Source organism: Lissotriton vulgaris, chromosome 7, assembly GCF_964263255.1.
Source record: "Lissotriton vulgaris chromosome 7, aLisVul1.2, whole genome shotgun sequence".
Classification (NCBI taxonomy): domain Eukaryota; kingdom Metazoa; phylum Chordata; class Amphibia; order Caudata; family Salamandridae; genus Lissotriton; species Lissotriton vulgaris.
This window is the reverse complement of record NC_141695.1, coordinates 1773829482-1773857354: the sequence shown is the minus strand read 5'-3', so window position 1 is coordinate 1773857354 and position 27873 is coordinate 1773829482. Positions and strand designations below refer to the sequence as shown.

Below are 27873 nucleotides of genomic sequence, written 5' to 3'. Positions count from 1 at the left end.
TGCTCTCCGCTGCCCCATCCCTCCTCCTGGCAGCATCGTCCCTGCTCCCTGCAGCACCGTCCCTTCTCCCTGCAGCACCGTCCCTGCTCCCTGCAGCACCGTCCCTGCTCCCTGCAGCACCGTCCCTGCTCCCTGCAGCACCATCCCTGCTCCCTGCAGCACCATCCCTGCTCCCTGCAGCACCATCCCTGCTCTCTGCAGCAGCATCACCAGCTCTCCGCTGCCCCATCCCTGCTCCCTGCAGCACCATCCCTGCTCCCTGCTGCACCGTCCCCTGCTCCCTGCAGCACCGTCCCTGCTCCCTGCTGCACTGTCCCTGCTCCCTGCAGCACCGTCCCTGCTCCCTGTAGCACCGCGTCCCTGCTCCCTGCAGCAATGCGTCCCTGCTCCCTGTAGCACCGTCCCTGCTCCCTGCAGCACCGTCCCTGCTCCCTGCAGCACCGTCCCTGCTCCCTGCAGCAGCATCACCTGCTCCCCACTGCCCCATCCCTGCTGCACCATCCCCTGCTCCCTCCCCTGCTCCCTCCCCTGCTCCCTGCTGCACCATCCCTGCTGCACCATCCCTGCTCCCTGCTGCACCATCCCTGCTCCCTGCAGCACCATCCCTGCTCCCTGCAGCACCATCCCTGCTCCCTGCAGCACCATCCCTGCTCCCTGCAGCACCATCCCTGCTCCCTGCAGCACCATTCCTGCTCCCTGCAGCACCATTCCTGCTCCCTGCAGTACCATCCCCTGCTCCCTGCAGTACCATCCCTGCTCCCTGCTGCATCATCCCTGCTCCCTGCAGCACCGTCCCTGCAGCTCCACCCCCTGCTCGCTGCAGCACCATCCCTGCTCCCCGCAGCACAGTCCCTGCTCCCCGCAGCACCGTCCCTGCTCCCTGCTGCACTGTCCCTGCTCCCTGCAGCACTGTCCCTGCTCCCTGCAGCACCGTCCCTGCTCCCTGCAGCACCGTCCCTGCTCCCTGCAGCACCGCGTCCCTGCTCCCTGCAGCAATGCGTCCCTGCTCCCTGCTGCACCATCCCCTGCTCCCTGCTGCACCATCCCCTGCTCCCCGCAGCACCGTCCCTGCTCCCCGCAGCACCGTCCCTGCTCCCTGCTCCACCATCCCTGCAGCACCATCCCTGCTCCCTGCAGTACCATCCCTGCTCCCTGCTGCATCATCCCTGCTCCCTCCCCTGCTCCCTGCTGCACCATCCCTGCTCCCTGATGCACCATCCCTGCTCCCTGCTGCACCATCCCTGCTCCCTGCTGCACCATCCCTGCTCCCTGCAGCACCATTCCTGCTCCCTGCAGCACCATTCCTGCTCCCTGCAGCAATGCGTCCCTGCTCCCTGCAGCACCACATCTGCTCCCTGCTGCACCATCCCTGCTCCCTGCAGCACCATTCCCTGCTCCCTGCAGCACCATCCCCTGCTCCCTGCAGCACCATCCCCTGCTCCCTGCAGCACCATCCCCTGCTCCCTGCAGCACCATCCATGCTCCCTGCTGCACCATCCCTGCTCCCTGCTGCACCATCCCTGCTCCCTGCTGCACCATCCCCTGCTCCCTGCTGCACCATCCCCTGCTCCCTGCTGCACCATCCCCTGCTCCCTGCTGCACCATCCCTGCTCCCTGCTGCACCATCCCTGCTCCCTGCTGCACCATCCCTGCTCCATGCTGCACCATCCCCTGCTCCCTGCTGCACCATCCCCTGCTCCCTGCTGCACCATCCCCTGCTCCCTGCAGTACCATCCCCTGCTCCCTGCAGTACCACATCTGCTCCCTGTAGTACCATCCCTGCTCCCTGCAGCACCCCCCCCTTCTCCCTGCAGCACCATCCCTGCTGCACCATCCCCTGCTCCCTGCAGTGCCATCCCTGCTCCCTGCTGCATCATCCCTGCAGTACCATCCCTGCTCCCTGCTGCACCATCCCTGCTCCTAGCAGCACCGTCCCCTGCTCCCTGCTGCACCATCCCTGCTCCACCATCCCTGCTCCCCGCTGCACCATCCCTGCTCCCTGCTGCACCATCCCTGCTGCACCATCCCTTGCTCCCTGCTGCACCATCCCTTGCTCCCTGCTGCACCATCCCTTGCTCCCTGCTGCACCATCCCTTGCTCCCTGCTGCACCATCCCTGCTCCCTGCTGCACCATCCCTGCTCCCCGCTGCACCATCCCTGCTCCCCGCTGCACCATCCCTGCTCCATGCTGCACCATCCCCTGCTCCCTGCAGCACCATCCCCTGCTCCCTGCAGCACCATCCCCTGCTCCCTGCAGCACCATCCCCTGCTCCCTGCTGTACCATCCCTGCTCCCTGCAGCACCATCCCTGCTCCCTGCAGCACCATCCCCTGCAGCACCATCCCCTTCTCCCTGCTGTACCATCCCTGCTCCCCGCTGCACCATCCCTGCTCCCTGCTGACCATCCCTGCTGCACCATCCCTGCTCCCTGCTGCACCATCCCCTGCTCCCCTGCTGCGCCGTCCCTGCTCCCTGCTGCACCGTCCCTGCTCCCCGCTGCACCGTCCCTGCTCTACCATCCCTGCTCCCTGCTGCACCATCCCCTGCTCCCTGCTGCACCATCCCTGCTCCCTGCTGCACCGTCCCTGCTCCCCGCTGCACCATTCCTGCTCCTTGCTGCACCATCCCCTGCTCCCTGCTGCACCATCCCCTGCTCCCTGCTGCACCATCCCCTGCTCCCTGCTGCACCATCCCCTGCTCCACCATCCCCTGCTCCACCATCCCCTGCTGCACCATCCCCTGCTCCCCGCTGTACCATCCCCTGCTCCCCGCTGTACCATCCCCTGCTCCCCGCTGTACCATCCCCTGCTCCCCGCTGTACCATCCCCTGCTCCCCGCTGTACCATCCCCTGCTCCCCGCTGTACCATCCCCTGCTCCCCGCTGCACCATCCCTGCTCCCTGCTGCACTGTCCCTGCTCCCTGCTGCACTGTCCCTGCTCCCTGCTGCACCATCCCTGCTGCACCGTCCCTGCTTCCCGCTGCACCGTCCCTGCCACCCGCTGCACCATCCCCTGCTTCCTTCTCCCTCTCCTCCTCTGTCTGTCCCTCGTCCTCTTACCCCTCCTTCTCCATCTCCCCCTTCCTCTTTTTCTCCCCCTCCCCAGCTTGCCTTTATGCCCCTCCCTTGTTTGCCCCCTACCCTTCGCCCTCCCTGTCGTTACTTGCTCCTTCTCCTCACGTCTGTCTGTCTGTCCTTGCAGGGGGGCTCTGAGCAGGAGATCCAGTCGAGCACGGAGAGTGTCCTTGTTCTGGAGAAGGTCACGCGCTCCCAGGGGGGCTCCTTCCGCTGCCAGGCCATGGACTTCGACAGCCCCTCCGACATCACCCTGACCCGGGACCTGGTCCTGACCGTGAGCTGTAAGTGTGGGGGTAGGAGAGAGCGCCCCCTTGTGCACGAGTGGGTGTGTGCACCACTGAAAGGCCCTATTCACACGAGAGCCTCAGTCCTGCTGCTGCAGTGTGTGGTGTGTATCTCCATCGCCAGGCAAGGCTGCGAGGCGCTGTGTTCCTATCAGTCCCTGGGTGTTGAAGGGTATGGTGAGTGTGTGTGTGTGTGGTGAGTGTGTGTGGTTGGCGTGTGGTTGGCCTGTGGTGTGTGTGTGTGTGTTGTTAGTGTGTGGTTGGTGTTTGGTTGTTGCATGGTTGGCATGTGATTGGTGTGTCATTGGTGTGTCGTTGGTGTGTCGTTGGTGTGTGGTTGGTGTGTGGTTAGTATGTGTGTGTGGTTAGTATGTGTGTGGTGTATGTGTGTGGTTGGCGTGTGGTTGGCATGTGGTTAGTTTGTGGTTTGTGTGTGGTTGGTGTGTGGTTTTCATGTGGTTGAGGTGTGGCTAGTGCGTGGTTAGCGCAGTTAGTGCAGTTGGCGTGTGGTTAGTGTGGTTAGCATGTGGTTGGCATGTGATTGGTGTGTGCTAGGTATGTGTTTTCCATGTGGTTGAGGTGTGGTTATTGTGTGGTTAGTGCAGTTGGTGTGTGCTTCGTGTGTGGTTAGTGCGGTTAGTGTGTTTGGTGTGTGGTCGGCATGTGATTGGTGTGTGGTTTCCGTGCGGTTGAGGTGTGGTTGGTGCATGGTTAGTGTGGATGGTGTATAGTTAGTGTGGTTGCTATGTCATAGATGTATGTTTGGCACGTGGTTGGTGTGTGGTTGGCCTGTGGTTGGCCTGTGTTTGGCCTGTGGTTTACGCATGGTTAGCGTGTGGTTAGTGTGGTTGGCGTGTGGTTGGTGTGTGCAGCAGCAGGGGACAGACGATTGAGCGGCGGCAGTTAATGTCTTTCGACCTGCCCCTGATGTCTGTAATGTTATCTTGGCAGCCAGGCGTACCTCCACTAAGACGGTATACACCTGCAGGTGTAACAAATTTGTGGCATGGTGCACAGCAAAGGCTGTGGATCCCCTTTCTGCCCTCTTTCAGAGGTCCTTGTATTCCTCCTTTCTTTGGCTCTGCTCTGGGCACTATCTAGGGCTATCTCTCGGCCATTTCAGCCTTTCTGAGGCTTCCAGATCAGCCTTCCCTTTTCAAGTCCCCTGTTGTAAATAGATTCTTAAAAGGCGTAACTCCTCTTTTCCCTCCTGTTCCTTTTGTGATGCCTCAGTGGGACTTGAACCTCGTTCTGACATATTTGATGTGTGCTCCCTTTGAGCCACTTCATAACTGTCATCTTTGTCTTCTTACTTTACAGACCGCTTTCCTGGTAGCTTTGACCTCTGCCAGAAGAGTGACGGAGCTCCAGGCTCTTTCTTCTTTCTTCTAAACCTCCTTTTCTCTCTGTCCATCTGCACAAAGTTGTTCTAAGAACTCCTTCTTTTCTGCCAAAGGTTGTCACTGCCTTTCACATCAGGCAGTCCATCACCTTGCCCACCTTCTTTCCGCCTCCACCTCCTTCTAGAGAGGAAGAGCGGCTCCACCGTCTGGACCCAAAACATGGGCTCTCTTTCTATCTGAACTGCACACAACAGTTCCGGGTGGATGACCAGCCCATTGTTGGTTATGTGGGCGCCAAGAAAGGTCGGGCCATGCACAAGCGGACCATCTCTCAGAGGGTCGTTCTGTGCATAAAGGCTTGTTATTCTTTGGCTAAAAAGGAGCCTCCGGTGGGGCTGCACGCCCATTCTACCAGGGCGACTGCAGCCACTACTGCCTTGCATGATATCTGTCAGGCAGCTAGGTGGGACTTGCTGCACACGTTTAACAAGCATTACTGCCTGGACAGCCAAGTCCGGAGAGACAGTTTCTTTGGCCGTTCACCTGGACTTTCTGGTGTGATCTTGGTTTGCAGACCCACCACCGGGGTTGGTATTGCTGGGGTATCTATTCTAAGGTAAGGAATCTATCACTACGTGTTTCTTTCAGATGCACAGGTTACTCACTTTCGGTATTGATATATCTGTAAGAAACATTAGTAGTGATCGATTCCTTACTGCCTCACCCGTCCTCCCGGTTCTGCAAACTGATTTTTAGGGTTAAGGTAATCCCTTTCAGGGCCCTAGTTTCAAGGCACCAGTGGTCAGTTTCTCGCATGGCTCTTGTTAGACGGGACCTGGAGGGTCGGCCGAGGAGAAGGGGAGAGGTCTCCGGGGAGAGCCGTCTCCAGCGATCGTACAGACAAGTAACTTCCCCCCCACAGATAGACACCACACAAAGATAAGGTTTAACGTTCTTTATAAGCAATCTTGTAGTACGGTAGAATGGTACAAGGAGGTCCGCACTCAGGGGTCCCCTCGATTCTAGTCTCTTGGATGGGAAAGGGGGTAGCGGGACAGTCTTGTTACCAATCTGGTAGATGCGGTGAAAAGATGGTTAGCTCGCAATCCTCGAGCTCGGCGTTCTAGGAGGACGGGCCGCGGCAGCGCCAGCAGGTCCTGTGATGATCGTAGGTAGCAACGGTCCGCGGCAGCGCCAGCAGGTCCTGACAAAGGTGGTAGTTACAACGGTCCGCGGCAGCGCCAGCAGGTCCCGACGAGGATGAAGGTTGCAGAAGGCTGTGGCAGCGCCAGCAGGCAGGACGACAGTTCATAAGGCAGGGCTGCGGCAGCGCCAGCAGTCCGTCAAGGATGAGTTCTTCACGGTGTCTCTCGACTCCAGGATACAACTGCCTTCCTGCTCTGGAGCTGCCCCAGTTATAGGGCTGGTGCCCTTTGATGTCCGGACCCTCGCACTTGGAGGTCGGGAGGTCCGGGATGAGGGAGTCCAGACACCCAGCAGGGGGGTGGAGCCAGCACCCGGGGGAGCTGGGGGCGATCGGCACCTGGAGGGGGAGAGCCATCGAAACTCCTCTCTCCCATTGACCTGCCAAGTGGTCCGCTCACCTCCCGGGTGGATGGTGGTGCCGGGCTGTCGGGGCCTGGCCAGGCCCAGGGTTAGGGTCGAGTTGAGGCCACGCGGCCTCGTGGTGCATGGTCCAAGATGGCGGCTGGGCCCGGGCGATGGTGTCGGTGGAGGCCCAGGCCGGTGTTACGGAGATGTTCGGGCCAGGTGTCCCGTGTGGGACGGGTTACGGGTTACTTCTGGGGGTGGCTTCTGGAGTGCCGGTGTCCGGGCTCTGTCATGCGGGGAGGGAGCGAGCCGCCTTCTGGGGCCTGTCCAACAGCTCTGCATTCTTGGTCTGTACAGAACTGACGTCAGCCGCATGGGCGCGTCTAAGTAGTTCCAGCAACATCATCTCGGCAATAACAACACCAACGACGGCGGTGGAGCCACACGATGACGCCTACCGAAGCAAAGGGGGTACTGCTGACGAAACATTTTCAGATCCAGTCTGGCGCCTGGGGGTAATTCTAAGCTAAGGAGTTCATCACTACTAATGTTTCTTACAGATATATTGTTACCACAGGTGAGTAACTTGTGCATTGGCAATGTACAAAATATTCCCACCAGTGTAGCCAATGTGTTTTGTCCCTTTCCTGAGACTTCTTCAGGGCTTACTCCGTACAAAAACATTTCTCAAACCTTTTGTTCACATTACTTTGCCCAGAAGGTACATGATCCTTGATAGGTGAAATAGAGGTCTTTGTTTTTGTACAGGAGTAATCGAGTTCAGCAAGGTTATAATTTTAGCCCATGTGGGCGGTTGAACCTAATCTGTAATGGTCGGTGTATATACATCGTCTCCAGTTTAAGAGGCCAGACAGGTGAAGTGAATCACTTCATGGCCACGAAAGATCAAACTGGACAATGGCCACCACACAATGAGAGTCAATAGTTTAACAGTCATCCCATGGTGCAGTGAGTGATGTGTTAGTGCCGCGACCACGGGACGGCTTTGATAGTCCGACAGCAGACTTTCTTCAATGCATGTTGACATTGTTTGAATGCATGTTTAACACACTTTAACTAATGGCCAGTTACGAGTAGGGTCTGAGGAGACTGAACCAGGTATTTTAAGAGTGGTTTACGTTGCCTTCTTTTCAGTGCTCTTTTGAAGTTTCTAGTTGCTACAGATTGATGGAATAAAGCCATAGTTGAAGTGACCAGAGAGCTTCTGAGGAGTATATCCTTGGGCATCTCAGCTGGCAGGGTCCACTGGTTGTACAAGGCATTTGTTGTATTGCAGCACTCCTCTGGCAGTGGATCCACTGATCACAGCTACCCTCTAGACCACCGAGTCTTCCACCTTATATGTACAGGGGCAGCTGTCCTCTAGAACACAGAGCCTTCCACCTTATATGAACTGTGACAGCTGTCCCATAGAACACAGAGCCTTCCACCTTATATGTACGAGTACAGCTGTCCTCTAGACCACCGAGTCTTTCACCTTATATGTACTGTGACAGCTGTCCTCTAGAATACAAAGCCATCCACCTTATATGTACAGGGGCAGCTGTCCTCTAGAACACAGAGCCATCCACCTTATATGTACTGTGACAGCTATCCTCTAGACCACCGAGTCTTCCACCTTATATGTATGAGGGCAGCTGTTCTCTAGAATACAGAGCTATCCACCTTATATGTACGGGGCAGGTATCCTCTAGAACACAGAACCTTCCACCTTATATGTACTGTGACAACTGTCCTCTAGAACACAGAGTATTCCACCTTATATGTACGGGGCAGCTATCTAGAACACAGAGCTGTCCACCATATATGTACTGTGACAGCTGTCCCATAAAACACAAAGCCATCCACCTTATATGTACGGGGGCAGCTGTCCCATAGAACACAGAGCCTTTCACCTTCAACCTTCTATGTACTGTGACAGCTATCTTCTAGAACGCAGAGCCTTCCACCTTATATGTAGAGTGACAGCTGTCCTCAAGAATACAAAGCCATCCACCTTATATGTACGGGGCAGCTGTCCTCTAGAACACAGAGCCATCCACCTTATATGTACGGGGCAGCTGTCCTCTAGAACACAGAGCCATCCACCTTATATGCACGGGGCAGCTGTCCTCTAGAACACAGAGCCATCCACCTTATATGTAGAGTGACAACTATCCTCTAGACCTCAGAGCCTTCCACCTTATATGTACTGTGACAGCTGTCCCATAGAACACAGAGCCTTCCACCTTATATGTAGAGTGACAACTATCCTCTAGACCTCAGAGCCTTCCACCTTATATGTACTGTGACAGCTATCCTCTTGAACACAGAGCCATCCACCTTATATGTACTGTAAATGTAAATGTAAATGTAGAGGTACTTGTAGAGCGCACGACTACCCGGAGGCCTCTCGGCGCTTGTACGAATACCCCTGAGGAACCCTTCCTGGCCTTTCCCTGTGAAGTGCCCACTCCTGGGCACCCCCAGGGTGAAGCCAGGCATCCTAGCGGTGTTGGGGCCATTGTGGAGATTAAGCAAGCTATTGCCCAGAGTTGCAGAGTGGGACTCCATGATTGGAATAGGCACCGAAGCGAGAATTATCAGGTCCGAGGAAATTGAGCCCAAGACCAGCCCAGGCGGATATTGAACCCTGGTCCCGGGCCAGACTTCTGCATCAGGGTCTGCCGCTCTAACCATTGAGCCACACTTCTCCACTGTGACAGCTGTCCCATAGAACACAGAGCCTTTCACCTTATATGTACTGTGACAGCTTTCACATAGAACACAGACCCATCCACCTTATTTGTACTGTGACAGCTGTCCTCTAGACCTCAGAGCCTTCCACCTTATACGTACTGGGGTAGCTGTCCTCTAGAACACAGAGCCTTCCACCATATATGTACGGGGCAGCTGTCCCATAGGACACAGATCCGTCCACCTCATATGTACTGTTTCAGGTATCCTCTAGACCACCGAGTCTTCCACTTTATATGTATGGGGGCAGCTATCCTCTAGAACACAGAGCCATCCACCTTCCACCTTCTACCTTATATGTACTGACAGCTGTCCCATAGAACACAGAGCCTTCCTCCTCATATGTACTGGGCAGCTATCCCCTAGAACACCGAGCCGTCCACCTTTTATGTACTGTGACAGCTGTCTCATAGAACACAGAGCAATCCACCTTATATATTCGGGCCGCTGTCACATAGAACACCGAGCCGTCCACCTTTTATGTACCGTGACAGCTATCCACTAGAACACGAGCCTTACACCTTATATGTACTGTGACAGCTATCCTCTAGATCACATGGTGGGTTGAATTCTCATCCCATCCAGCATGACTTTTCTGTAATGCTGGATCTAGGGCTACTGCCGTGCAAATGTGTGTTTAAGGTGTTCGGCAACGAGGTCGGAGAGAGATGGAAAACTTATATTTTCTCCCCTTGGGCACTTTATAACGAATGCTGGCGGCCAATCTTGTTCAGCTAACAGAATGTCATAACCAGATGATAGTTTCTTCCAAAAGAGACCTTTTATTTTTCCGGGGCTTGTCCCCCTCCATCTGGAGTGTAATCTTGTGTAACTTATGTGGGACGCTCACCCTTTTATCTGGTGTTTCCACTGTGCTGTAATCATTCAACTCTGTTGTCAGCAGAAATTACTTCATGTTCTGGTGAGCTATTGTTACTTCTGCCGCACTGTCTAGCATCGTCAGAGCCCATTCCCCGTTCAGAAGTTGTGTCTTCAGAATTCTGGTCATGTCTGATTTTTGGGCCTGCAACCTTCTTCTTTTCAAACTGAGGTTTTGATTTTGGCTTTTATTCTTTTTTGGAAGTATAGTCTTGAGCTGGTTGCTTGTCTATAGACTTTGTACCCTCTTCTTTGTATTCTGACCGTCCTTCTCTTTCTGAGTTTTTCAATGAACACTGAAAGGAACGAGAGGAACGTGTATGAGTATCCGGATACATGTCAGGTTTTCCAATGTTATCCCTATTCCTAAGGTTGTACCTCTTTTCAGCGTGCTCCTGTGGAGGAGTTCTACCTCGGGATTGAGATCTTTTCTCTGTATACTTTTGTTGTTTTTTATTTTCCCACTTCTTTTTAGAAGAAGTAGGTGTCTGCTTATAAGTGTCCTTCTCAGGACTACCCATCAGTTGTGGTTCCAATGCTTTCCCATCCAAGCTGTCTATCCCTAATTCTCCATATGCAGTTTTAATTTTTTTGGGTAGTTTGTGTGGTTGATCTAACAGACTGATCTCCCTTAGGCGTTGGCAGATTGCCACTGAAGCTACTTCCCCTTTGATATTAGCTAGTATTATGACAGATACCTGGTCATAGTTATTTAATAACATTATTCCTAAGTTCAGAGCAGGCTCTGCTCCGTACTCTTTCTGTATTTGTCTTAATACAACGGGTATCACTGCTAATGAAGGAATACCATGAGTACTGGTAAATGAGGCAGCAAAGACTGTACCCCAAGTGATACAATCCTCTAACTGTGGTGTTATCCCCAGGGGCAAGAAAATTGTTAGCATTCTGTGTTTTTCAAATGCAGTAGTATCCGGGAATACTGCCTCTAACTGTGTTATTTTCTGAGCTACCCAGAATTACATCTGTTTGCATTTTGTGAGCATTTTGTCCATTACTGCGTGTAATGTTTGTGGAGTAACTTTAGTTGTTGTACTCTGAGATTGAGTTCCATTTGTTGCAAATGCTGCTGATTGGACTGTGAAAGTCCTCATGACGAATTGTGTCATGTTTCTGTAGATCTTAATTAATTCTGTGTGTTGAGTGAGTAAGTCTCTGTGTGGCATTGTTTCAAAGTTAGGATGAGGTGTGTAGCCTGCTAATATAAGCCATGCTGCTCCAGGTCTTCCTAACGGACCAAGTCTTACTCCTCCTCTTAAGTGGGGTAGGGCGCCATTAAACCAGTACTGGTGTTCCTGGTAAGTGAGTGGAATCTCTAAGTCTTCAAACAGACAATATTCCTGTGGTGCATCTCCCTCTGTGTAAGAGTGAAATGTGTGTGTTCTGCCATTTTCTGCTGGGAATGTAACCCACGAGTAGAATACCTCTGTTATGTTTGATTTGTGTGCCTCAATCACAAAAGCTACTACACCACCCATGGCTGGTAAACCATTCCCTAATAGTTTTAGGGCGATTGTACGTCTCTATTTAGGTGCAATTAGAATTCCGGTCAACCTTGCATCCCATATTGAGATGCGTCGGGGCACCAATGGGGGACCTCCGCCCTCAGTCATTTTGAAATGAAAAATTTTGTTCAAGGGAGCTAAGATAAGGCTTTATGCTCAATTGTTTAGGAACTCTGTGACCTGTCCAGCTGGATAAACCAACAGCCAATAAATAGGATCTTTTGCCTACTCAGCTGTGGCGGAGTTCGTACCCACCCACCCCAGACATCTGTTTTTTTTGTGAGAAGGGGTCTCTGAGAATAGCACGACCGAACTACTCAGATTCTACTGTTAAATATGTACCCATCCAACGTCTGTCGCCATATTGTGTAGTTCCTATAGTATCCATCCAGGACCTGCACGTTTGGATAACATAAACTGTAGGATTGGTGGTAGACTAACTCTGAGCATCCCCACTGAGTATGTTAGCCTGTTTGCATTAGATAGCTCACAGTGCCAGTAGTGCCTCCTCTTATCGGTGAGAGATTAGTTTCTGCCAACCTTAGAACATGACAACCCTGATCTTGCAGGAACGTGGAAACAATGTACTGCCTTTCGCTCAGTCCCTCGTGCTCACTTAGTTTGTCTCAGAGATACACAGAAGAAACAGTCGGGTGTGTTACAATAAGAATTTATTGCACAGTTGTTTTTCTAGTGTATATAATGTATGTGTTGCAACAACCGTTAGACAGTAGCAGATATATATGATTAGCAGTATTATGGATATAAAAGGATAGTCCATTTCTACGAAGTTGCAATAGTCATGAACACATACATGGATATAAAATGTATGATAAAAGTAAGCGTGCATACTCCTAAGATGCCTATCTAGATGTACCTAAGTGTACCTAGCATGTGAGTAGGTTGAATCCAAGAATCCCTGTAGGTTTACTCTAACCCCATTACCTGAATCAAGAGAGTGTGGGACCCTGGCCTGGTCTTGTGTTGGACACCCCACAAGTGGTGTTTAGACCTCTGTCAGCTGGAGCGTCTGAAAGCAGGAGCCTCAGTGTCTCTGGTCAGTGTGTCGGCCGGGAAGTCTTGGTTCCCTCTAGTTAACATTAGCAAGAGGTGCTATATTTATGCAGGAATTATCTAAGGTTCCTTTGTCTCTTGTTTCTTGTATTAGCCATTGTTGGGTTTGAGGATGACGTATGGGCTGAGCCTTGTACGTAGAGATGGGCAAGACGGGGGTGTAGCCCTAGCCTGGTTTCCAAAAACCCTTATGAATATTCATTCATACTGTGTGAGTCTAAAGATGGAGTCATAGAACTCCATTGTTCAGGGAAACCCGCCTCCTGCGCCCAGGACTAGAACCAGGTAAAGGTTCAATCCTAAAAGGCTTATTACAGGGTAGTGTAGAGGAAGAAATGTAGGTGAAAGGGTCATATGTTACCCGTGCCTATATTAGGGTACCTGTAGGAAACAGAACAAGACAGTCCGGCTGACTTGTAATTCGTTCTCATTTTGTCCTTATGGAACAGAACGAAGAGTCTCAGACGAGGCCAGCGCCCTATGTGCCCACAAGAGGCCAGCGCCCTATGCGCCCAAGGGTGCTCTTGGCATCCCTCATAGAACAACAGAGTGAAGAGTCCTAGACAAGGCCAGTGCGCTCTGTGCCCACTAGAGGCCAGAGCCCACTGTGCTCACTAGAGGCCAGTGCCCTCTGTGCCCACTAGAAGTCAATGCCCTCTGTGCACACTAGAGACCAGTGCCCTCTGTGACCATTACAGGCCAGTGCCCTCTGTGCCCACAAGAGGCCATTGCCCTCTGTGCCCACAAGAGGCCATTGCCCTCTGGGCCCACAAGAGGCCAGTGCCCTCTGGGCCCACAAGAGGCCAGTGCCCTCTGGGCCCACAAGAGGCCAGTGCCCTCTGGGCCCACTAGAGGCCAGTGCCCTCTGGGCCCACTAGAGGCCAGTGCCCCCTGTGCCCACTAGAGGCCAGTGCCCCCTGTGCCCACTAGAGGCCAGTGCCCCCTGTGCCCACTAGAGGCCAGTGCCCTCTGGGCCCACTAGAGGCCAGTGCCCTCTGTGCCCATTAGAGGCCATTGCCCTCTGGGCCCACTAGAGGCCATTGCCCTCTGGGCCCACTAGAGGCCAGTGCCCTCTGTGCCCACTAGAGGCCAGTGCCCCCTGTGCCCACTAGAGGCCAGTGCCCCCTGTGCCCACTAGAGGCCAGTGCCCTCTGTGCCCACTAGAGGCCAGTGCCCCCTGTACCCACTAGAGGCCAGTGCCCCCTGTGCCCACTAGCGGCCTGTGCCCCATGTGCCCACTAGAGGTCAGTGTCCCCTGGGCCCACTAGCAGCCAGTGCCCTCTGTGCCCACTAGAGACTAGTGCCCCCTGTGCCCACTAGAGACTAGTGCCCCCTGTGCCCACTAGAGACTAGTGCCCCCTGTGCCCACTAGAGGCCAGTGCCCCCTGTGCCCACTAGAGGCCAGTGCCCTCCGTGCCCACAAGAGGCCAGAGCCCTCTTCGGCCATATGAGACCACAGCCCTCTGTGCCCAAGGGTGACCTTGGCATCCCTCATAGATCAACAGAGTGAAGAGCCTGACAGGGCAGTGAGTCATTCAAGAGGCCAGTGCCCTCTGTTCCCACTAGAGGCCAGTGCCCTTGGTGCCCACTAGAGGCCAGTGTCCACTGTGCCCACTAGAGGCCAGTGCCCACTAGAGGCCAGTGCCCTCTTATCCTCACCATGCTGATAGACTTGGGAGTGAGGAGTTTGTTGCCTTTCTTCTCCTTGGTTGCTCAGGCGCAGATCCTGTGCCCTGATCTCCTTGTGTCACTGGGACTGGTTGCCGTGAGAGTTGTTCTTTCTCTTCCCTTGTGAGGAGTTGGCGGGGAGTGCTGCCTGGTTACAGAGACAAGAGGCAAGGGCGGCTTTTCAACTAGAGGAAAGTGTCCAGCGTGCCAATGCAGAAGGATTTGTGCCCAGGCGCATGGGCCCAGCGCTGTGACCTGCAGATTGGGGGGGGGGGGGCTCGTGTTTTTCAAGGACTCCCATAAAAGGCACCCAGCTATCCTTCAGTCATGGGTGTACAGTCAGGGCAGACACTCAGTGTTCATGAATGTGCATGGATGAATGGAAGAGACCATCACATGTGATGGGGTGCCCTGGGCGCTGCGCACGCTCATGCCTTGGGTAAACCCCCCTCCAGGTGGCGAGTTGCGCCCCCTTCCTTGCCCACGTCCAACAAATTGCATTCCTTATGCCGTGAGGCATCCAAGAGTCCGGCGGAAGCATCACATCTACGGTTTCTGTGGCGGTACGCCGCTTTTGGCTACCTCAGTGCCTCTGCCTTGAGGCATCCGAAGGGTCCGGCGGGAGCATCACATCTACTGTTTCTATGGCGGCACGCCGCCCATGGCTCCCCGCCCGGGGCTCCCTCAGTGCCCGTGCCATGAGGCATCCAAAGGTCTGGCGGGAGCGTCACATCTACTTTTTCTATGGCGGCACGCCGCCCTTGGCTTCCTCAGTCCCCTGCCATGAGGCATTCGAAGGGTCCTGGAGCATCCCATCTACTGTTTCTGTGGCAACACGGCACGCCGCCCTTGGCTTCTTCAGTGCCCTGCCGTGAGGCATTCGAAGGGTCCTGAGAGAGCATCGCATCTACTGTTTCTATGGTGGCACGCCGCCCGTGGCTCCCTCAGTCCCCTGCCATGAGGCATTCGAAGGGTCCTGGAGCATCACATCTACTGTTTCTATGGTGGCACGCCACCCTTGAGACCCTCAGTACCCCTGCCGTGAGGCATTCGAAGGGTCCGGCAGGAGCATCACATCTACTGTTTCTATGGCGGCATGGCACGCCGCCCTTCGCTCCTTCAGTCCCCTGCTATGAGGCATTCGAAGGGTCCTGCAGGAGCATCACATCTACTGTTTCCATGGCGGCATGACACGCCGCCCGTGGCTCCCTCAATTCCCTGCCATGAGACATTCGAAGGGTCCTGGAGCATCACATCTACTGTTTCTATGGCGCCATGCCGCCCTTAGCTCCCTCAGTGCCCCTGCTGTGAGGTATTCGAAGGGTCCTGTGGGAGCATCACATCTACTGTTTCTATGACGGCACGCCGCCCTTGGCTCCCTCAGTGCCCCTGCTGTGAGGCATTCGAAGGGTCCTGCGGGAGCATCACATCTACTGTTTCTATGACGGCACGCCGCCCTTGGCTCCCTCAGTGCCCTGGCGTGAGGCATCTCAAGGATCCAGCGGGAGCATCACATCTACTGTATCTATGACGGCACGCCGCCCTTGGCTCCCTCAGTGCCCTGGCGTGAGGCATCTCAAGGATCCAGCGGGAGCATCACATCTACTGTTTCTATGACGGCACGCCGCCCTTGGCTCCCTCAGTGCCCTGCCATGAGGCATCCCTAGGATCCAGCGGGAGCATCACATCTACTGTTTCTATGACGGCACGCCGCCCTTGGCTCCCTCAGTGCCCTGCCGTGAGGCATCCCTAGGATCCAGCGGGAGCATCACATCTACTGTTTCTATGACGGCACGCCGCCCTTGGCTCCCTCCGTGCCCTGCCGCGAGGCATCCCTAGGATCCAGCGTGAGCATCACATCTACTGTTTCAATGACGGCACGCCGTCCTTGGCTCCCTCAGTGCCCTGGCGTGAGGCATCCCAAGGATCCAGCGAGAGCATCACATCTGTTTCTATGACGGCACGCCGCCCTTGGCTCCCTCCGTGCCCTGCCGTGAGGCATCCCTAGGATCCAGCGTGAGCATCACATCTACTGTTTCTATGACGGCACGCCGCCCTTGGCTCCCTCAGTGCCCTGACGTGAGGCATCCCAAGGATCCAGCGGGAGCATCACATCTACTGTGTTCGAGGCATGAGGGCTGCTGAATTCATATCTGTGCATAGATCGCCGCCTAGTGTTGGGTCCGGATGATTGCACATTGTTGTCCTGGAAGAGTCTTCGAAGTATCACGAGATAGGTGGCTCCTCCCCTGAACTACAGTGCGCATGGGCATCCTCTCCATCCCCAGATTGTTTTTTTCCGCCATTGGGTTCGGATGTCTAATCTTAACTCCAGTTAAATAACTTGTAATCTTTCTATTCCTAAGGCCAAAAGGCCTTCCTAGTGTCGGTATTGTATCGTTCGGTGCCTGGCCCTTTCGGTTCTTCGATCGGCGTCGAAAGAAGATTCTCTCGACAACACAGGCCAAGACTACATCGACGGTGGAACGGACCCCGTTTAAGCGGTGCCCCGTTTGTCATTCAAAGTATTCGAACTTGGATGTGCACCCAGTGTGCAATACCTGTTTGTCCCCCGACCACGACGAGTCGAAATGTTTTGCCTGCTCAAGGTTCCGCTCAAAAAAGACTAATAAACTTCGACGCGCGGCAAGGCAGTCGGCCCAGCGGTCGGCACCAGCGCCTGCAGACATCTTCGATGCCGGGGACGAGGAACTCTTCCAGGATGAGGAAGAGGCGGAAGAAGACGTTCCCGAAGAAGTGTCGGAACCGGCGTCGGAGCAGGACTCCAATTTCGAGATGGACGAGCCAGATGAGGAGTTCGCCTACGACCAGGACGTCGTCGAGGTAAGGGACGACTATCAGGCCCTTGCGGCCGTTGATGACGACTCTGGTGGAGAACCGAGTCCGCCCGCAGTTCCGGGGCCTATCATTAACTTTCAGCCCTCTCCGGCTCCGGTAGAGGCATCGCCGAAAGGCCTTAGCCAAGATCCATCCTCTCGGTCTACAGCCCCGTGACATAGCCAGGCTAAGACCCTTTTGAAGGAGCCATCGGTCGATTCAGCGAAATCGAAACCGAAACAGACGGAGCCAAAATCGAAACCGAAACTACTCTAAATGGTGGTCGGTTCGACGTCGACGACCTCCTCGAAGGCTGCCGACGATCCTTCGGCGCCGAAGATGCCTGTCGGCACCAAAACTGGGACTTCGAAGCAGGGCTCAGCCACCAAGTCCGTCGCCTCGAAGGCCTTGGCGTCGGTGCCCGCGTCGATAACCAAACATGGCGAGAAGGGCAAAGGACTTCCGTTGGGAAAAGGTCTGCAGCCACCCCTCTCAGGACTCAAGACTGGGCTGGCTAAAAGGGTCCGAGCCACGGGCAAGGACGCCCCGACTTTGTCGTCGATGCCCACGGATGGAGGCGCACCGTGCCGGGAGCTCGATTCGACGTGGTCGAGCGAGCGGCCTACACAGGCATCGAAGAAACCCGAAACGAGCGCTTCCGGTTCGAAGCATGCGGACTCGACGCCACTTAAGTTTGGCCTTCCACCCACGGCCCGTCAAAAGCAGCTCGAGGTTTCCAAGATGGCGAAGGTGTCCTCCCATGCACAGGTCGTCTATCATGAGCCTTCTTACGACAACCAGGCAAAACTGTTTGTGACTCGGAGTCGGGCAGGCTTACCGTCCACAAGCGGAAGATCGCGCCTGAACATCCCTTGGAAGGATACAGGATTCCCCTCAAAAAGAAGATGGTCTCCACCACCTCTCCGGTTCTTGTTGAACCTATTCAGGACTACTCGCACCATGCTGTTCAATCTCCAACACAAAGTGAGGAGGACTTTAATGCGGACTATAGCCAAATGGGCTTCTCTTACAATACTGACACTGATCAAGATGTCTCAAATCAATGGTCAGGAGCAGGAGATCAAGGCGATGACCCTGATGACCCCCATACCGCTCCAGATTCTCAGTCCTACATTGTAAAACCTTCACCAACTGAGGACACTGTAGCATTCAATGCATTAATAGAGCGGGCAGCCCTCAACCATGACGTCGAGATGCATGCCGAGCCAGTGGATGAGGATTTCTTGTTTGATACCTTCTCCACATCTGAATGCACCACCAAGACTCTGCCCATGCTTAAGGGAGTCCTCAAGCATGCCACAGCCATTTTCAAGGAGCCAACCAAAGCCAGGGTTATAAATCCCCGGATCGACAAAAAATATAGGCCTGCCCCAGTGGACCCAACCTATATCAAAGGCCTGCTCCCATTGGACTCCCTCGTGGTGGCTAATGCACGCAAAAGGGCTAATTCTCAATCTACTGGTGACGCTCCCCCTCCGGACAAAGAGTCGAAAATCTTTGAGGCGTCTGGGAAGCGTGTGGCAGCGCAAGCCGCTAACATTTGGAGAATAGCCAATACACAGGCCCTGTTGGCTAGGTACGACAGGGCGCACTACGACACCCTAGAACAATTAATGCAGCACATGCCTGACATGTACAGAGAGGCAGCAGAAATGGTTATCCAAGAGGGTAAACTGGTCTCCAATGCATCAATCAAATGCGCACTGGATGCAGCAGACACTGCAGCGAGGGCAGTCAATACTAGCGTGATGCTGCGACGCCATGCATGGCTTCGCATCTCAGGGTTTAAATCCGAGATCCAAACTACTCTTCTCAATCAGCCGGTTAATCCAACTTCCTGTTTGGACCCGAAGTGGACACAACACTTGAGAAAATGAAAAAAGACACTGAGACGGCGAAATCCATGAGGGGGCTCTCCAGTCACAGCAGTTTCGGGGCGGTTCCTTTTGTTGCTCCGGTAACAGGAGAGCAACAAGAGGACAGGTTCAACAGCATTCACAGTACGCTAAGGGCAACACGCAATCTGCCTACACTAAAAACGCCAGAGGTGGATACTGTGGGAACAACACCAAAGGGAGAGGCCGCGGCAATAACAACGCCAGGTCCTCCACTCCCAAAAAACAGTGACTTCATGTCACTGCCCCCCGACCATCTAACACCTGTCGGGGGGAGACTCCAGCAGTTCCTGCCACTCTGGGAGAACATCACAACAGAGAAGTGTGTGAGACAACTTATCCGTTACGGCTATTGTCTAGAGCTAACCTCCACCCCCCCCCCCCCCCCAACATACCCCCAAGAAACTGTCCTATGTCCGCAGAGCACTCGCTCTTATTGCAGCAAGAAGTACTCTCCATGCTGCAAAAAGGAGCCATAGAACTCGTGCCTGCCGAGGAAAGGGGTGCAGGGGTTTACTCCCTGTACTTCTTAATTCCAAAAAAGGACGGGTCCCTGCGGCCCATTCTAGACCTCAGACCCCTCAACCAATACAGCCTTTCGGAGCACTTTCACATGCTAACTTTACAACAAGTCCTGCCGCTGCTCCGTCAGGGCGACTTCCTAGCCACCCTGGACCTCAAAGATGCGTATTTCCACATTCCCATTCACCCAAGTCACAAAAAATATCTCAGGTTCACAATCAACAGTCAGCATTACCAATTCAAGGTTCTGCCGTTCAGGGTCACTACTGCTCCCAGGGTTTTCACCAAGTGCTTAGCGACTGTGGCAGCACACCTTCGCAGAGAAGGTGTTCACGTGTATCCCTACCTGGACGACTGGCTCGTGCAGGCCAAATCTGCCGAGCAGTGCGGACGCGACATGTCGGGTACAATTCACCTCCTTCACAGTCTGGGGTTCTCTCTCAACTACGCAAAGTCTCACCTGCAGCCAGCCCATGTGCAACAGTACCTGGGGGCAACACTAAACACCCAGTCGGCCACGGCGCAGCCGAACCCAGCCAGGGTCAACAGCATGCAAACGCTCATCCGGAGGTTCCAACCTCAGCGACCCCTCCCAGCGCAGGTCTTCATGCAACTGATCGGCATGATGGCATCCTGCATATTCATTGTCCCGCACGCGAGGCTGCACATGCGACCCCTTCAAGAATGCTTAGCCCGTCAGTGGAACCAGGCTCATGGCCATCTAAAAGACCTAGTGTTGGTGACCGGTCGTGCTTACAGCTCTCTGCATTGGTGGAACCCACAAAACCTTTGCAAGGGACGACCGTTCCAAGAGCCTGTCCCACAGATAGTGCTAACGACGGACGCATCTCTCCAGGGTTCTGGAGCGCATGTCCTCCACTACACAGTGCAGGGACTATGGACAGCACAACAGCAACGGATGCATATCAATGTGTTGGAACTCATGGCAATCTTCATGGCACTGAAGGCATTCAAGCTGCACCTGTGCAACAAGGTCGTGTTAGTCCGGACGGACAACATGACCGCCATGTATTACATCCAGAAGCAGGGAGGCACGCACCCCCCGCAGCTGTCTCACCTAGCCCAGAGCATGTGGAAGTGGGCCATTCAAAGGAACATCTTCCTCATGGCGGAGCATCTCCCGGGTGTCGACAACCAGATGGCGGACCTGCTCAGCAGGCACAGTCATCAGATGCACAAGTGGGAGATCCACCCGTCGGTTCTCCATCCGTACTTCCAACAGTGGGGTCATCCGGACATCGACCTCTTCACCACAAGCGAGAACGCAAAATGCCCAAACTTCGCCGCCAGGTTCCCACACCCGCAGTCTCAGGGCAATGCGATATGGATGAACTGGTCAGACAGATTTGCGTACGCTTTTCCGCCAGCCCCCCTCATACCTCTGGTGGCGCGCAAACTGCGACAACATTCCATGACGCTCATCCTAGTTGCTCCAACGTGGGCACGGCAAGCTTGGTACACCACGTTCCTGGAACTTTCAGTGGTGCCTCACCAGCGGCCGCACCTCACCCCCAGCCTCCTCACGCAGAGCCATGGCGACATTCAGCACCCAGATCCCCAACAGTTGAACCTTGCGATTTGGCTCCTGAGGTCATAGAGTTTGGATACCTGAACTTGCCTCCTGAGTGCATGAACATCACCAAGGAGGCAAGACGACCGACTACCAGGGCCTGCTATGCAGCCAAATGGAAGCGGTTTGTTGTTTACTGCTCCAACAATAACATTAATCCGTTGGACACATCTACGCAAAACATCATATGTTACTTATTGCATCTGTACCAATGCAACCTGGCGTACAGTTCCATCAGGATCCATCTGGCGGCCATAGCCGCTTACCTTCAAAACAGGCAGCACCTTTCCGTTTTCAGGGTACCGGCCATTAAAGCCTTTTTAGAAGGACTTAAGATAGTAATCCCTCCCAGACACCCCCTTCACTAGTCCGGAACTTAAATATCGTTCTCACCAGACTCATGGGGCCGCCCTTTGAGCCACTCCATTCCTGTGAAATTCAGTTCCTCACCTGGAAGGTGGCCTTCCTAATAGCTATTACATCGCTGCGAAGGGTCAGTGAACTGCAAGCTCTCACAATTCAGGAACCCTACCTGCAAATTCATGCGAATAGAGTGGTGCTCCGCACCAACCCTAAATTCATGCCAAAGGTGGTTTCACAGTTCCACCTTAACCAAAATATAGACCTGCCAGTTTTCTTTTAAAAACCCAGACTCAGTGGCAGACAGAGCACTGCACACCTTAATGTCAAACAAGCTCTCCTGTATTACATCGACAGGGCAAAAGACTTTCGAAAGACTAAACAACTGTTTGTTGCATTCTCTCCACAACATAAAGGCAACCCTATCTCCAAGTCAGGTATAGCCAGGTGGATTGTTAAATGTATCCAGATCTGTTATCAAAAAGCTAAGCGCACATTAACAGTTCCCCCTAGAGCGCATTCCACACGCAAGTTGGGGGCTTCCATGGCTTTCCTGGGTAATATTCCTCTAGAGGACATATGTAGAGCAGCCACATGGACCACTATACATACATTTACCAAACACTACTGCGTAGATGTACACTCCAAACAGCAAGCTGCTGTAGGACAGGCTGTTCTCAGAACTCTCTTTCAGACTGCTGCAGCTGGCACGGGCACCCGCCGGTAAGGAGGACACTGCTATTTATTCTAAGCACAGATATGAATTCAGCAGCCCACATGCCTCGAACGGAATATGCTACTTACCAGTATGCATCTGTTCTTGGCATGAAGGGCTGCTGACATTCATATCGCCCGCCCTCCTCCCCGGTGCCTGTCGCAGCTGCAGCTCTCAGAAGCATTTTCAGGCATGGTCATCATTTTCATGATTACTCTCCATCTCTGCCACAATGGCGAAAAACAATCTGAGGATGGAGTCGATGCCCTTGCGCACTGTAGTCCAGGGGAGGAGCCACCTATCTCGTGATACTTCGAAGACTCTTCCAGGACAACAATGTGCAATCATCCGGACCCAACACTAGGCGGCGATCTATGCACAGATATGAATGTAAGCAGCCCTTCATGCCAAGAACAGATGCATACTGGTAAGTAGCATATTCCTTCTATGACGGCACGCCGTCCTTGGCTCCCTCAGTGCCCTGCCGTGAGGCATCCCTAGGATCCAGCGGAAGCATCACATCTACTGTTTCTATGACGGCACGCCGCCCTTGGCTCCCTCAGTGCCCTGCCGTGAGGCATCCCTAGGATCCAGCGGGAGCATCACATCTACTGTTTCTATGACAGCACGCCACCCTTGGCTCCCTCAGTGCCCTGCCGTGAGGCATCCCTAGGATCTAGCGGGAGCATCGCATCTACTGTTTCTATGACGGCACGCCGCCCTTGGCTCGCTCAGTGCCCCTGACGTGAGGCATTCGAAGGGTCCAGTGAGAGCATCACATCTACTGTTTCTATGACGGCACGCCGCCCTTGGCTCCCTCAGTGCCCTGGCGTGAGGCATCCCAAGGATCCAGCGGGAGCATCGCATCTACTGTATCTATGACGGCACGCCGCCCTTGGCTCCCTCAGTCCACTGCTGTGAGGCATCCCTAGGATCCAGCGGGAGCATCACATCTACTGTTTCTATGACGGCACGCCGCCCATGGCTCCCTCAGTGCCCTGCCATGAGGCATCCCTAGGATCTAGCGGGAGCATCACATCTACTGTTTCTATGACGGCACGCCGCCCTTGGCTCGCTCAGTGCCCCTGACGTGAGGCATTCGAAGGGTCCAGCGAGAGCATCGCATCTACTGTTTCTATGACGGCACGCCGCCCTTGGCTCGCTCAGTGCCCCTGACGTGAGGCATTCGAAGGGTCCAGCGAGAGCATCGCATCTACTGTATCTATGACGGCACGCCGCCCTTGGCTCCCTCAGTCCACTGCTGTGAGGCATCCCTAGGATCCAGCGGGAGCATCACATCTACTGTTTCTATGACGGCACGCCGCCCATGGCTCCCTCAGTGCCCTGCCGTGAGGCATCCCTAGGATCCAGCGGGAGCATCACATCTACTGTTTCTATGACGGCACGCCGCCCTTGGCTCGCTCAGTGCCCCTGACGTGAGGCATTCGAAGGGTCCAGCGAGAGCATCGCATCTACTGTTTCTATGACGGCACGCCGCCCTTGGCTCCCTCAGTCCCCTGCTGTGAGGCATCCCTAGGATCCAGCGGAAGCATCACATCTACTGTTTCTATGACGGCACGCCGCCCTTGGCTCCCTCAGTCCCCTGCCGTGAGGCATCCCTAGGATCCAGCGGGAGCATCACATCTACTGTTTCTATGACGGCACGCCGCCCATGGCTCCCTCAGTGCCCTGGCGTGAGGAATCCCAAGGATCCAGCGGGAGCATCGCATCTACTGTTTCTATGACGGCACGCCGCCCTTGGCTCCCTCAGTGCCCCTGCCGTGAGGCATCCCTAGGATCCAGCGGGAGCATCACATCTACTGTTTCTATGACGGCACGCCGCCCATGGCTCGCTCAGTGCCCCTGACGTGAGGCATTCGAAGGGTCCAGCGAGAGCATCGCATCTACTGTTTCTATGACGGCACGCCGCCCTTGGCTCCCTCAGTCCCCTGCTGTGAGGCATCCCTAGGATCCAGCGGAAGCATCACATCTACTGTTTCTATGACGGCACGCCGCCCTTGGCTCCCTCAGTCCCCTGCCGTGAGGCATCCCTAGGATCCAGCGGGAGCATCACATCTACTGTTTCTATGACGGCACGCCGCCCATGGCTCCCTCAGTGCCCTGGCGTGAGGCATCCCAAGGATCCAGCGGGAGCATCGCATCTACTGTTTCTATGACGGCACGCCGCCCTTGGCTCCCTCAGTGCCCCTGCCGTGAGGCATTGCAACAACATTGTATGAGCCTTCCATCTACTTGTTAGTAAATTCTATTCTTTTTACTAATTTCTTGTTTGTTTCGTCACACTACCTACTGTTTCCTGATTGGAGGGAGCTCCCCCTACGCCGGCCTCCTCCTTCTGCTCTTCGTTGAAACACCTCTGTTCCAGCACCCTAACAATGTTCAGTAGGAACATGTCCATCCCCACCCCAGTAAGGTGTACCCCGTCTTCCAGGTGATAACCTGGAGACCTCAAGTTTATATGAAACCGTGTCTAACAAACTCCCATCTATTGGCCCTACACACCTAACCCATTGTGATATTGAGTTTGTCTGGATTTTTTTGCCGCCACAGAAGGGGGGGGGGGTTTATTGTGTTTCTCTTGGCCCACTGGCCATCTTTTATCCCCCCCCTCGCCGGCTCGCCCCTGATTGGGGGGGCCTGTGCTCGCCCTAGGGGGACTAATCCTGGTTGCCCCCTTTCTAGCGAGCATGTAAATGGAGCGGGGAGGGGCTTCCCGCCCTCAGACGGTGTTTGCCCCGGGCCCCCATCGTGTCCAGCTTCGCCTTCCTGGCCCGGTTTTCAACTTGAAACAAGACCCTGAAGAGTCCTGAGCTCCCCCTCCCCCGCCTCCCCTGCTGAGTGACATCAGAAGGTCAGAGTCTAGGAGCTCCGACCCCCCCACACCTCGGAGACCTCATGCACCAGTGTCACTGCCCTGATCCTGTCCAGCCTGGGTCACCTCTGCCCCAAACTGACAGACCGTCCACTCCGGGACAGTGAAATATACTCTGAGAGCCGTTCCAGGCACTCAGCGCCTTGGGACGCTACAGGGGTCAAGATATTGTTTGATAACACAGCAGTTCCTTCCGGAGGGCCCTCAGAGTTTGAAGACCCCCAAAGGGCGGTGCTGAGAGTCTTAAATGCCTCCCAGTAAATACAAAGTCAAAGTCAAAAGTTTTATTTGCATAATTAGTTAAAATTGTTACAAAATTTGCATGATTAAATAACAGTGCAAAATGTATTAAAAATACTAAAATTATTGTCTCTCGGCCTCTCTTTTTGTTGGGGACAGGGCGTGTAAGATCCAAGGGTTAGGGTGACCCTGTTGTTCCTCCGTCTGGCTGGTCCTCCTGTTCTGTTAGTTCTAAGCATTTTCTTGCTTCTGCCATGAATTTAGCTCCACGGCATGCCAGGATTATGGAGGAGCCTCCAAGCCAGCTTGTGACTATGTGTCTGCAAGAACGAATGTTTAGCGCGTTGAATATGGCTTTCAATAAGAGTCGTCTCTGACTTATCAGGGCCGGACATATACAGAGAAGGTGGACAAGGGTTTCGGTTTTAAATCCGCAGAGGCGACATTGTTTCGTCTGGTGGGGCGGTTTCCAAGCCGGTAGTAAATCCTTTGAGACCTGCATCCCCATCCGATAGGGTGTAAAAGCCTTTTTTAGATGACCACTGAAGTGGGATACTAGATATGCAAGTGGATTTGTGGTTGTAAAGGAGTTCATGATGGTCCAGGCGTGCCGACGTTTTGCCAATAACTCTTTGTCCTTCAAAAAGGATTTCCTTTTTGCTGACGTATTGGCTAATTTACTTAGACTTGCTCTGTCTGTTCCAGACTGCTTCCAGCTCCAACTTTTCCACACAGTTTCAGATACTTTCCCGAGGTTTTCGGGGTTTCGGTTTCCCCCCGTTTTTTAATTTCCTCCCAGCTTAGCCAGTCCAGTGTATCTGGGTCTGCAGATCTAAGTTTATAACAGAATTTCACGAAGCCGCTCATGCTCCGGAACTTCTGATTTTGCAGTCCAAATTCAAGCCTGACTTGTGAGGCTGAGGCGGATTTTGGCAGATTAAAGACCGCTTTGTAGATTTTAATCTGTAAATCATTTAAAAGATCGACCTCCTTGCCACACCACGTGACTAGACCAAAAGATAGGGCGGGCATAATCTGCGCTGCCATCGCTTTTAACAGATGGTTATAGTTGGGACAGTCCATTTTTTCCACAAGAGAACGGTACGCAAAGATTAAAGTTTGTACTTTTGCTTTTAGTGCTGTTTTGTGATCCTTGTAGTTTACTCCTTTTGTTATTGTGATTCCCAAGTACTTGTAATACTCTTGTTCTTTAACTATTGCCCCTTGGGCCATCCATTTGTACTTTAACTGTTGCGGGTCTACTAGACGGACCACTTTGGTTTTTTCTTTGTTAAGTTCTAGGCTTTCCCGTTCTAGATACAAGGTTAATTTATTAATGGCTCTTTGTAGGCCGATTGGTGTTTTGCTCAACAATACAATATCGTCGGCGTATTGTAGGTAGTGTATTGGATTATTTGCCAAAGATGGAGGGTGGCTATCTACTGATTCGATCGCGCTTGTGAGGTCGGAGAGAAAAAGGTTGAAGAGGGTGGGGGCTAATACGCAGCCTTGTTTTAGGCCTTGGTGCGTTTGGATGCTACTGGTTGTACTGCCTCCATTTCCCAGTTTCACTCTTACCCAAGTGCGGTGATGTAGGGCTTTGATAGCTCTTAAGAGTTGGTATTGCAACCCCCAGCTCTCTAATTTTCTCCACAAGCGCTCTCTATTCACCCGATCGAAGGCAGACTTGATGTCTATGAAACAGGCGTACAAGCGGGTGCCCTTTGCTTTTGCTTGGTCCGTTAGGATGGACAGACAAGTTAGGTTAGTTGTTGTTCCCATTCCTTGCCTGAATCCTTTTTGAAATTTTGGCATGATCTTTGTTTCTGATATCCAGACTTGTAACTCGAGTAGGATACGGGAGGCGTAGAGTTTGGCCTCTACGTCTATTAAACATATTAGTCTAAAATTTGAGGGATTGAGGTGGTCACCGTGCTTAAAAATGGGATGGATGATACTGCCTTTCCAGGAGGCGGGGAGCTCTGCTAGTTTGTATATTTGGTTGAACAGAGGCGTTAGGGTCTCTGCCCACAGGTCCGGGTCATGCTTAAAGATCGCGTTTGGCAGCCCATTTGGGCCTGCTGCACCCTCTGACTTTAATCTTGAGATTATCGTCCTCAGTTCATTTTTGGTGGTTAGGTCATCTGGCAATGTTGACCCCTTCTGAGGTTTTTCCCGCTCGGATTCCCTATATTCCTTGTAGTTCAGTCCTTTTGGTTCCTGCTTGTTCTCCTTAGCTGCCCCTAAGCCTTTAACGTGGCCTGAATCCGTGTTGTTGTATAGAGTTTGCACATGTCTGATCCAGGTTTCTGCTGCGACCCCGGCTTCTTGTTGGAGTTTTACCCCATGGTTAAGGTCATTCATGATGCCCCAATAGTCCCGGCTATTAGGATGTTTTCCCGCGGTTAGCAGTTTGTTCCAGATGGTTTCTTTATATTGGTGCTTTGCGGCCCTCAGAGCCTTCCTGTAGGTGCTCCTGTCTTCCCTCAGATTGGATTTGTTTGCCACTGACCCCAACGTTTTTTGGCTTGCGAGGGCTCGGACCTCCTTGGCGACCTTTCTCTTTTTGGCTCTTGGGTCCATGTTGAACCAAGGCTCCTTCTTGGTGTTAAAATTACTGTAGTTCCCTGACCTTGCTGGGA

The 27873-nt window shown here is 53.7% G+C and overlaps 1 protein-coding gene across 2 annotated transcripts in view; it reads left to right on the top strand.

Annotated features, from left to right (window-relative positions):
* The window catches only part of BCAM (basal cell adhesion molecule (Lutheran blood group)), a 261260-nt gene that overhangs the window by 176671 nt on the left and 56716 nt on the right, over window positions 1-27873 (top strand). For both annotated transcript variants that reach the window (XM_086933147.1, XM_086933146.1), the window contains exon 8: window positions 3202-3358. In XM_086933147.1, coding sequence (XP_086789273.1) covers window positions 3202-3358 — 157 coding nt within the window. The remainder of the gene's footprint in view (window positions 1-3201; window positions 3359-27873) is intronic.